We start from the raw sequence: 12,114 nt of genomic DNA, 5'->3' as shown, positions 1-12,114 counted from the left end.
TTACTTTGCTTGGCAATCTAATATTGCATTTCTACAGACATTGCAAGCATTGGTTATTGGTTATATTATAGATGCTTACTGCAAACTATCATTCATTAAAAAGAAACATTTGCATTACTAATTGAACACTTAGCTGATTCTCATAAGACATGTTCTCATCTGTTAATTATCTGGTGAGCATTTAATTCAAAATAATTCAACGTTGATGATAATTTGCTGTGCATTAGTATTTCATTAGCAATCAAGGAGTAAATTTAGTTTCCATAAAGGTATGGTAAAAACAACTTCTAGAAGCTGAGATATTGAATTCTCTGCTTTGGAGTCCTCAAACTCAAGAGCTATCTCTGTACATGGTATGGAGGGAATTCTGGGGCCATCAGCAAATGTTTTTCACTATCAATGGCTTTGCTTATGCTTGAGAAATTTGAGTTCTCTTCTGCTATTGTTTTTTCTTTACTCTTTTTATTGAAAATATATTAAATGAATACAAAGCAGATACAAAGCAAATACAAAAAAGTCAAATACAGCAAGTTTAGTCATATACAGAGTAATACATTTGCTAAATATGGGAAATATCAGAAGATGGTTAGGGTTGCAGGTTTACAATATATTTCCATTTAATAAGTGAGAGATCCCATGTGCACATGTGGATCTATCAATATCTGTATATAGGAAGTGTTCTGGGTGTTTAAAATGTGTCATACGAGAAAGAACAAATAAAACTTAGAACCAGCCCACATAGGGTGGGGGGACAAATGGGAAAATAAGGCAAAGAAGAGAATCAGAGATGTCTTTAGATTGGGTAATTGAGAGCAGCTGTTTAATCTTCTATAAGATTTCCAAGGGTGCCAAGTTTTAAGAAACCTTTCCATGCTCCAATGTTCCCAAAATATGTCAGCTCCTCTAACCTACAGTATATACGGGATCTATCTTTTGGGACTATTCCTTCAGAGATATTGTGTTGCTGCACTGAATAGTATTTAGACATAAGGATGTAAGCTGCTGCCAGTAGATGTCGAGCTAAAGTCACTTTCCTTGTGGATAGAGAAATCAGAAAGAGGAGGAGAACTATCTGGCTTGAAATGAAAGCAATAGGTTGCATATGGTGTTTGTGGTATTTAAGACGCCGTTCCAAAAAATCTGTACAACAGGGCAGGATCACAAATATTAAGTTTCTAGTTGCCTCCCTTCATGCCTATGCCACATAAATTAATAGACTGATGGCATGATCCCTCTTGTGTTTGATGGCACTGTATGATCCTGCATGCAGTGCCGTCTGATGGATCAAGATGAAAAACAGACAGCCCAATCCTGCACTATGACAGGAAACTGTATTTGCTCATTTTTTAGGGAAAGCATGTGAAAGCATGCAGAGATCATGTAGTTCAATTCCGGGCACCATTTCAAAAAATTAAAAACATCACTTATAGGTTCTCATATGTTTAGGAAATTTCATTGATTTATCACTGTCCAATTTAAACAAGGTTGCAACTTCTCAGACATCATATCATCCCTTTTCAAGCTGTGGGGAAATCTGATGAAAAGTATATATTCATAGTCACAGCCATTGAGGTAACTGTAAAGGGGATGGACACCACAGCAACAGAGGAAGTATGTTTGTCCACCTGTGCATTTTGTGAATTACAGTGGAAAATCTCAGTTATGAAGAAAGCTACATTAATTTATCCTAGAGGTGAGTAGCTTGGAAGTTGATACAATACCTTTATATGAATACAGTAAGTATCTCATAAAACACAATGTGATAAGTATTTTTATTAGAGAATTTTAAGGTTCAATTTCATTATAAATTGTGTAAGTATTTCTTTACATTTTGAACTGTATAGTTACTGTATATAAGATGCTCCTGCAGAATTAGTAATAGCTAAAAAAAAAAACACAATATACAGGGCAACTGGTGTTAATGTTGATGATAAAACAAGGGATCTGTCAAGAAAGTGCAGTATGTAAGTATAAAAGGTTGAAGTTCATGGACTGAGGTCTTTTTATATCTGCAACTACCGTACATAGTATATCTAACTCTGAGAATAAGATGATAAATGGTGGATTTCATTTTCTTACTGCAAAATAGTGTGGCCCACATTTACACCTTGGTATTGTGGTACAAACTGACATATTTGTGGCACAATTAATTTGTGGCCCAATTTAAACAGTTTTGGAAAAATCTATCTGGTCAAGGAGATATGACTTAATTGAAAAGGGTCATAGATTAGTGTGAAATGGAAGTGGCCTAAGGTGCACATTTTGCATAAAACTAAAAGTAAGCCAACCATTAGTTCGTATTCAGTTAGACAAAAGTGACTAAACAAAATAATCATCCAGTATGACCCATTGTGATAAATTTAGTGCATGAGTAGAAAACAGCATTTACAGGATTTATAACTCTACCCTTTTCTCTGCAGAGTTTAAACAATCTTTTTATTTACCATCTTATCATTGAAGACCTATATATCCGCCTTTGCAAGTTCTACATGGGCAAGAAAAGTTAAATATTCTCCTGGCAACACAATAAATTAAATCACCCTAAGGCCTAGTTCACACGAACGTATGGCTTCTATAGTTTTTTGCGGTCCGTTGTTCCGTTTTTGAGTTCCGTTGTGTTACCGTTTCCTTTGCATTTTCCGTTCCGTTTTTCCGTATGCCATTTACAGTATACAGTAATTACATAGAAAAAATTGGGCTGGGCATTGGGCATAACATTTTCAATACATGGTTCAGAAAAAACGGAACGGAAACGGAAGACATACGGATGCATTTCCGTATGTGTTCCGTTTTTTTTGCGGACCCATTGACTTGAATGGAGCCACGGAACATGATTTGCGGGCAATAATAGGACATGTTCTATCTTTCAACGGAACAGAAAAATGGAAATACGGAAACGGAATGCATACGGAGTACATTCCTATTTTTTTTGCGGAACCATTGAAATGAATGGTTCCGTATACGGACTGTATACGGAACACAAAAAAACGGCCTGTACACTCGCAAAAAAAAGTTTGTGTGAACTAGGCCTAAAAGTTATTTGTCTGTAAGTATGTCTCAGGGACATCAAGAAAGTTATTATTATTTTTTGTGTTTTATGTTGAATTATATTTTAAGAAAATGATTGTTTAGCTTTTAGTTTGTGGTTATAATTGGTAATATCACAAGAACATTCCAATGTTCCTCAACTTCCACTTACCTTATAATATAACTGGTTACCCTTCTTCCATAAATTGTTATAGATATGATAGATTTCTTCATCTTTAATAATATGCAACTTACAAATATCAAAAAGCCTCACTACCAAAACAATTCATCAATGATTAAAAGTATTAGATTTTCATATTAACGTTAAAATTATATTAACTAGAAATGATTAGATCTGCAGAGTGTAACCATAGTCACAGGAAAGAGCACTGTATTGTCAGTACAGGATTTTCAAATTAGATAATGGTTTGTAAAACAGATGCACTCACAAAATGATGTTCTGAACTTGTCGAAATTGTGTTGTGCATTTACATGAAGATCCAAATATTTATCAGTAGCACTTCACCAAAAACAGGATAGACTTTAAAGAGATATTTCCATTATTTTTTAACAACCTTTATTTTCATATATAAAAAAAATTATAGATGCAGTATATAAATGGGTTTTCTAAATATCATTTATGAAGTTACATGTAAACTAGTTCCTATCCAGAGTCTAACTTTCTCTCCTCTTTGTGAGGCCATCAGTCAGACCAGGGTGGTGTGAGGGGTGATGAGTTAGAGTACCACACCTCCCAGGGCTTCTCGCATTATAGTAATCCATGCATGTTTGCGTGTTTATCATGAGAACAATAAGCAGTCATTATGTCTGCAATTTTAACTCTCCACCTACAACTTTAACCACTTCAGCCCCGCTAGCTGAAACCCCCTTCATGACCAGAGCACTTTTTACACTTCGGCACTACACTCCTTTCACCGTTTATTGCTCGGCCATGCAACTTACCACCCAAATGAATTTTACCTCCTTTTCTTCTCACTAATGGAGCTTTCATTTGGTGGTATTTCATTGCTGCTGACATTTTTACTTTTTTTGTTATTAATCAAAATGTAACGATTTTTTTGCAAAAAAATGACATTTTTCACTTTCAGCTGTAAAATTTTGCAACAAAAACGACATCCATATATAAATTTTTCGCCAAATTTATTGTTCTACATGTCTTTGATTAAAAAAAAAAATGTTTGGGCAAAAAAATAATGGTTTGGGTAAAAGTTATAGCATTTACAAACTATGGTACAAAAAATGTGAATTTCCGCTTTTTGAAGCAGCTCTGACTTTCTGAGCACCTGTCATGTTTCCTGAGGTTCTACAATGCCCAGACAGTAGAAAACCCCCACAAATGACCCCATTTCGGAAAGTAGACACCCTAAGGTATTCGCTGATGGGCATAGTGAGTTCATAGAACTTTTTATTTTTTGTCACAAGTTAGCGGAAAATGATGATGATTTTTATTTTTTTATTTTTTGTTACAAAGTCTCATATTCCACTAACTTGCGACAAAAAATAAAAAATTCTAGGAACTCACCATGCCCCTCACAGAATACCTTGGGGTGTCTTCTTTCCAAAATGGGGTCACTTGTGGGGTAGTTATACTGCCCTGGCAATTTAGGGGCCCAAATGTGTGAGAAGAACTTTGCAATCAAAATCTGTAAAAAAAAAAAATGGCCTGCAAAATCCGAAAGGTGCACTTTGGAATATGTGCCCCTTTGCCCACCTAGACTGCAAAAAAGTGTGACACATCTGATATCGCCGTACTCAGAAGAAGTTGGGCAATGTGTTTTGGGGTGTCATTTTACATATACCCATGCTGGGTGAGAGGAATATCTTGGCAAAAGACAACTTTTCCCTTTTTTTTTTTTTTATACAAAGTTGGCATTTGACCAAGATATTTTTCTTCACCCAGCATGGGTATATGTAAAATGACACCCCAAAACACATTGCCCAACTTCTCCTGAGTACGGCGATACCAGATGTGACACTTTTTTGCAGCCTAGATGCGCAAAGGGGCCCAAATTCCTTTTAGGAGGGCATTTTTAGACATTTGGATCCCAGACTTCTCACACTTTCGGGCCCCTAAAAAGCCAGGGCAGTATAAATACCCCACATGTGACCCCACTTTGGAAAGAAGACACCCCAAGGTATTCAATGAGGGGCCTGGCGAGTTCATAGAAAATTTTTATTTTATTTTTTTTGCACAAGTTAGCGGAAAGTGAGACTTTGTGAGAAAAAAAACAAAAAAAAACAAAGTCTCACTTTCTGCTAACTTGGGACAAAAATTTCAATCTTTCATGGACTCAATATGCCCCTTATGGAATACCTTGGGGTGTCTTCTTTCCGAAATGGGGTCACATGTGGGGTATTTATACTGCCCTGGCTTTTTAGGGGCCCTAAAGCGTGAGAAGAAGTCTGGAATATAAATGTCTAAAAATGTTTACGCATTTGGATTCCGTGAGGGGTACGGTGAGTTCATGTGAGATTTTATTTTTTGACACAAGTTAGTGGAATATGAGACTTGGTAAGAAAAAACTAACAAAAAAAATATATATTTCCGCTAACTTGGGCCAAAAAAATGTCTGAATGGAGCCTGACAGGGGGGGTGATCAGGGAGTGTATATGGGTGATCACCCCCCTGTCATTGATCACCCCCCTGTAAGGCTCCATTCAGACGTCCGTATGTGTTTTGCGGATCCGATCCATGTATCCGTGGATCCGTAAAAATCATACGGACGTCTGAACGGAGCCTGACAGGGGGGTGATCAATGATAGGGGGGTGATCAGGGAGTCTATATGGGGTGATCATGGGTTCATAAGGGGTTAATAAGTGACAGGGGGAGTGTAGTGTAGTGTTTGGTGCTATTTTACACATCTACCTGTGTCCTCTGGTGGTCGATCCAAACAAAAGCGACCACCAGAGGACCAGGTATCAGGTATATTAGACGCTGTTATCAAAACAGCGTCTAATATACCGGTTAGGGGTTAAAAAAATCAAATCTACAGCCTGCCAGCGAGCAATCGCCGCTGGCAGGCTGGAGATCCACTCTCTTACCTTCCGTTCCTGTGAGCGCGCGCGCCTGCGTGCGCTTGTTCACAGGAAATCTCGGGTATCGCGGGAGGACGCGTATATGCGTCCACCCAGAAGAGCAGGGCCGCCGGCAGGACGCAATCCTGCGTACGGCGGTCCTGGAGTGGTTAAAAAATTATTTCCTATGCAGCAGATTAATGAAATTAAATTGTAGTGTCTTCAGCCACTTCCCTACTTCCATGCAACTATATATACATCAGTGGCAATGTCTTTACAGATGGTGGTATCTGAGGTTGCTTTCTATGGCCTGAATGGCTTTGTAGCCATCCCTTCTCTGTAATAGCCTCAGTCTCTCTGAAGAATCCATTATAGCTGAAGTTCTTATGAAGGCATGCAGTTGGTAGGGCTCAACAGGAACATAACAAATCTCCCATACACTGCAATGATAATTTATTGCAGTGTGTAGAAGAAGTGATCTGAAAATCGCATATTCAAGTCCTCTAAGGGACTTTAAAATATATAAAAATGTAAATTGTCCCTCTTCCCTCCATAATAAAATAAACACTACCATGTCCCAAAATGCTTGTACTATTAAAATGTGAATGTATTTATCCAATACATTGAACACCATAATGGAAAAAACAAGCAAAATTCCCAAGTCACCATTTTTGTGTTGATTCACCTTCCAAAACTAAATAAAATATGATCATAATGCTATACACAATCCAAAATGGTATAAAAAAAAATAATTACAGATCACCCTGCAAAAATGAGACATAACTATAAAAATATGTTATCGCTGTAATCATACAGACCTGGAGAATGAAGGTAACAAGTCAATTTTACCACACATGGAACAGTAAAAACTGTAAAACTGCACCCACAAAATTGCACTATTTTCAATTCCCCCATTTGGATTGTTTTCCATCTTCCCAATATTTTGTATGCAATGTAATGGTACCATTAAAAAGAACAACTTATCCAGCAAAAAAGAAGCCCTCATGTAGCTATGTGAACTGAAAAAGGATATGGCTCTGGAAAGGTAGAGACTGAAAAACAAAAACGTGAAAATGAAAAAATGGCCTGGTAATGAAGCCATTAAGCAATGTTGTTATTTTATCTAATTAACCTTATTACTGCCCACTATTAGGCATATTTCCAGTACTAACAAAGTATAATAGCACACTATGTCCTGATTACGCAGTAATTTCTTTGATATTAGATTTAATCCATGTTACATTCTGCAGAACTAGGTCATATGACCACATGAATAGAAAAATCATCACATACTTTTCAACTACTCATTTGATTAGGAATAAAAGGACAACTCAAATTATTCTTTAAATAAAGGAAAAATATTTTATTTTATTAACCGAAATGTACATTATCATGGACAGAGTAACAAGTAACAATTCACATTGTTATAGCACAGCACAGATAAAAAGATATCTCTTTCCTTGGCAAAAAAATAAAATTAATATTCTTATACAACAAATAATTATGCTGCTGGATCCTGTAGTGATGACAAAGCAATGGAGTTAAGCACACACTATTAATATGTTTATGCCACCATGATTTTTTCGGTAATACTTACATTTTATCTCATAGAATGGATGGTAAAAATTGCCAGCTAACTAACATTTTCAATGGCAAAATAATTCCGGCATGTATAACATGAAATATTCTAGGAAGGGAAGATAGTACAAGACACTTCTCTGATGGGTTATGAATCACAGTCCATGAGTACTAAATGGTGGTGTTCCAGAAGACAACATCAGTAGACACTGTGGCAGCTTTGTGTCTATCGGTCTTACAATGCCTAATGGAACAGCACCACTTAGTGAACTGGAGCCTACTGTACTATATATTGTCTGCAATACAAACAGCAATAAATGAGGATAGACCTGTTTAAACAGATCCTGATAAGTTAACATACAGCTTTTATGTGCATTTCTATACAATCTACAGCACAAACTTGAGTACTGCAGGGATTGTGAGGTAATCCAAATGTATGGGGATTTTACAGACATACATTGATCGATAGGTACAATCGGACATGTACTCATATTGAGGAAAATAGCGTATATTCCATGCTCACATTTATTTACAGCTAATTTGCCAGCACAGACCTTTTAGGTTGTTGGCCTCTGAAACATTTCAGTCTATGATTGTTGCACTTTGCAGATCAAGCTGGACATCAGATCTTTTTCACTACCTTGAAACATGAGAGGCATACATCTAAGGCCCATTCACCAGCAGGAGTTTCTTTCCAGTATAGTCCTTGTTATGGCTAAATTCCACTGTCCCCTTTTCAGCAGTGACAAATCCATGATAAATTCCGTATAACACTGTAGTCAATAACAGCAGCACCAAATATTGTATTAATCCCTTGGTTAAAATATTCTACCAACGTTTTCATTGCTATATCATTTGTATTTGTATTCTAAAATATAATAATCAGTATTGATTTCTTTATAAACTAATTTTTGAAGCTCATGCTATTGAATCTGATATATACCATTAGAATTAAAATTACATTATTAATAAAACACATTGCTTAGGTCAGATTGCTAACAGGAAGCTTTTCCTACACTATTTTCCTCTTATCACCAGCCCAAAACATCATAACTTTTAATAAAACAGGTAATCTAAACACTGATGTCAGATGTCACAAGGCCTGTAAATCAGATTGTAGCCTCCTGGAGTACTGGGCAGTTAGGTACTTCAAGGGGTATCAATAGTCATCCTATGTGCTCCGTCAACTTTTGCTTTCAGTCATCCTTCCCTAAATTGTGTATGATCCATCTATCTATCTATCTATCTAGCTAGCTATCATTTATCTATCTAATATTACAAACATTATAAGTTAATACTATAGTCATTATGTTATACGTTATTCTGCTGCACAGGCAGAAGTGATATACTGTTTATAATAGTGACTACAGGATGCGAAATTGACCTGATATCAAGGGCCACAATTAAGAATCAAAAGGCTACCTACTATTTACTCTGAAAATAGAGAAGTTGTGAGAATGACTTCAGTGTTTAGTATAGTTCTTTTTGAAAAAAAATATTTTTTTCTAAAAACTGAATTAACAATAAACTAAAGTAGTTGTCCTGTATGAGTAAAACAGGTCTGCTTTGTTCTAGAAGTGGTGCCATTCTTGCTGCTGATCTGTGTCTGGTATTGTCTCATCCATATTCAATTTAATTGGGCAAAGTTGCAATATTAGACACAATCCATGAATAAGAGTGACACTGTTTCTGAAAAAAGAACTATTTTACTACTTCTGGACAATCTCTTTAAGAATAGGCAACCAATCACTCATTAGCTGTTGATTATTTCATATTGAATGTATTTCTTATTGTACAAAGTGCCTAAAATCTGACTGTTACTGCTGGTAAATATAACTCGACAACAGCTCGAGTAATAAAGTTGGCCTATTCCAAAATGTAGCATAATTGAACATTATTTTCTCTTTAGAAATAGATGACTTGCTGCAGTAAGTGGTAATGGTTAATGGCTTTTATATTAGGTCAAAAATAAGTAATTTACTTTCTACATAATTCAATTCAGTAGAACATCAACCATACTTAAAGCACATAAAACACAGCAAAACGCAAAAGAAAAGAATGCAGCCTTGAACTAGCTGTGTACAGGCACAGTTTGAGTGTTTGAAGAGAGGTGGATGAAACAACTTAACAACTGGTTAGACAAACCAACATGAACATATATGACAAACACATTTCAAAAGAAATAATTTTTAAAAAGTTGACTTTAAAAATGCCAAATTTGATTGTAGATGTTTAAGGCTGGTCAAAAAAAAATCCTCAATAAAATATACAGCCCTCATCATTTAACTAAAACATGCAGTACACAAGTTTCTATGTCTACTTCTTAGAATTTTGCATGTGGAAACGTAGAACCCTTGTGTAAGAAGAAGACCCGCTAGCTTAAAATTGCAAGCCTGGATGGCAGTTACCTTTTTCACATGTATTGTGCCTTCCCAAGCCATTATGAAAGAGATCTGGCCTCTGCTTGCGTGTAACCAGTAATGACAACCTCTTTGCAGTTATCTGTGTGCAAACAACCAGAGACATTTCGGTACTCTATTACACAGTATTAAACAAATAAAAAATCATCTAAATATACCAATGGAAATAAGAAGATAAAAACAAAATCCTACTGGCAGGACAACTGATTAGCGAATGATAAGATGCCAAGCTTATGTTCGGAGCCATTTTGTAGCTCCTGTAATCTGCGACATTGCATTGATATGATGTGTAGACGGGATGGTCCATGCAAATGGTCTGATCTGTTACACTGCGAGCTGTAAAGACAGGATCCCAGACATCTTCAGAATGGATCAGAAACTCACAAGAAATGAACGTTCAATGAAGTGTTGGTTATCATTTGGAAGCACATTGGTATAGCTGTATGTCCCTGAAAATATATGTAATAATTAAATATACTGGCCGATCCATCCATATTCTATCCTTTTTATTGCCAGAAAGAAATCAGACGGTCAGTAGATATGCACAAACTCCACAGGATAAATAACTTTATGAACATCATAGTGAAATGTCTGCTGACCAAATTGTGTTTCCTAGCATTTCCAGTTGAGATTATGCAGTGTTTATATTGTCTGGATAGAGCCTAAATTTATGCTATATTTAATTGTTTCCATTATGTGGTCAAACATACTTGAGAGAATTCTACTGGTGTAGTCTGCTTTATAAGATAGATGGGATAGGAGACCGAGATCGTCTGAGAGGACAAGGTGAACTGTAGGGTGATGTTACTGGAGACAGTCTCAAGGCATTGCCAGTCAGGCCAGCTATGTTGTTTAAACTTCGGGATTTCTCATATCCTTTACGAAATATTGCACAGACATCAGTTGAATTCAACCAGAAAAAGACAGAGACAAACAGTAAAATGAAATGCAATCAATTATGAGCCCATCAAAAAGGTTTATGTCAACAGTAATGAAGAGCTGAGACAATTTATAGGTCAATCGTACCCCACATATTAAATTAAATGCTTTAAAAAATAAAATTGATACAAATGAAGCAAGGCTTACATTTTATTATATTTAGAATAGTCATACCAGGGTCTTGATTTGATCTACAATTGTATTCGCTGGAACAATATGGCATGTTAAGGGTACTTTCACACTTGCGTTTTTCTTTTCCGGCATAGAGTTCCGTCACAGGGGCTCTATACCGGAAAATAACTGATCAGGTATATCCCCATGCATTCTGAATGGAGAGTAATCCGTTCAGTTTGCATCAGGATGTCTTCAGTTCAGTTGTTTTGACTGATCAGGCAAAAGAGAAAACCGTAGCATGCTACGGTTTTATCTCCGGCGAAAAAAACTGAAGACTTGCCTGAATGCCTGATCAGGCATTTTTTTCCATAGGAATGCATTAGTGCCGGATCGGGCATTCAAAATACCGGAATGCCGGATCCGTCATTCCGGTCTGCGCATGCGCAGACCTTTAAAAATGAAAAAAAAAAAAAAAAACGGATCCGTTTTGCCTGATGACACCGGAAAAACGGATCCGGTATTGCAATGCATTTTTCTGACTGATCAGGCATTTTTCTGACTGATCAGGCATTTTTCTGACTGATCAGGATCCTGATCAGTCAGAAAAATGCCTGATCAGTCAGAAAAAATGACATCCGTTTGCATACAGTTTGCCTGATCAGGCAGTCAGTTCAGGCAACGGAACTGCCTGCCGGAATCAAACAACGCAAGTGTGAAAGTACCCTAAACTGTATGGTCAAAAATGCATAATAAAATACACAAAAAGCGACATGTGAAGTGCTAAGTTCAGTCTTGGAATGTCCTTGACAAATAATTATACAGCAAGAACCTAGGTGCATATGGAAACAAACCTTCCATTCATAAGTTATTTGTTTCAAACTCTGTCAAGCTAATGCAGGCAACCATGCATTTAAGGGGAGTATTATAATGAATTTGCCATTCTCTAGAGCCAGTCTTTCATTAATTCAACAGCATTTCATCTATAAACAATTTAAATAC

At 36.5% G+C, this 12,114-nt stretch overlaps 1 protein-coding gene across 5 annotated transcripts in view; it reads right to left on the bottom strand.

The window, feature by feature from the left end:
- Positions 1–8,305: 8,305 nt before the first annotated feature.
- KCNC2 (potassium voltage-gated channel subfamily C member 2) overlaps positions 8,306–12,114 on the bottom strand; it is a 364,348-nt gene continuing 360,539 nt past the window's right edge. For 2 of the 5 annotated variants that reach the window (XM_044277131.1, XM_044277133.1), the window contains one exon: positions 10,083–10,144. In XM_044277131.1, coding sequence (XP_044133066.1) covers positions 10,083–10,144 — 62 coding nt within the window. Of the gene's footprint in view, positions 8,416–10,082; positions 10,145–10,801; positions 10,939–12,114 lie in introns of those variants that run through there. The other 3 variants (XM_044277129.1, XM_044277132.1, XM_044277130.1) reach the window with 2 other exon arrangements.

Source organism: Bufo gargarizans, chromosome 2 (assembly GCF_014858855.1).
Source record: "Bufo gargarizans isolate SCDJY-AF-19 chromosome 2, ASM1485885v1, whole genome shotgun sequence".
Classification (NCBI taxonomy): Eukaryota; Metazoa; Chordata; class Amphibia; order Anura; family Bufonidae; genus Bufo; species Bufo gargarizans.
This window is presented reverse-complemented; position numbering and strand designations above follow the sequence as displayed.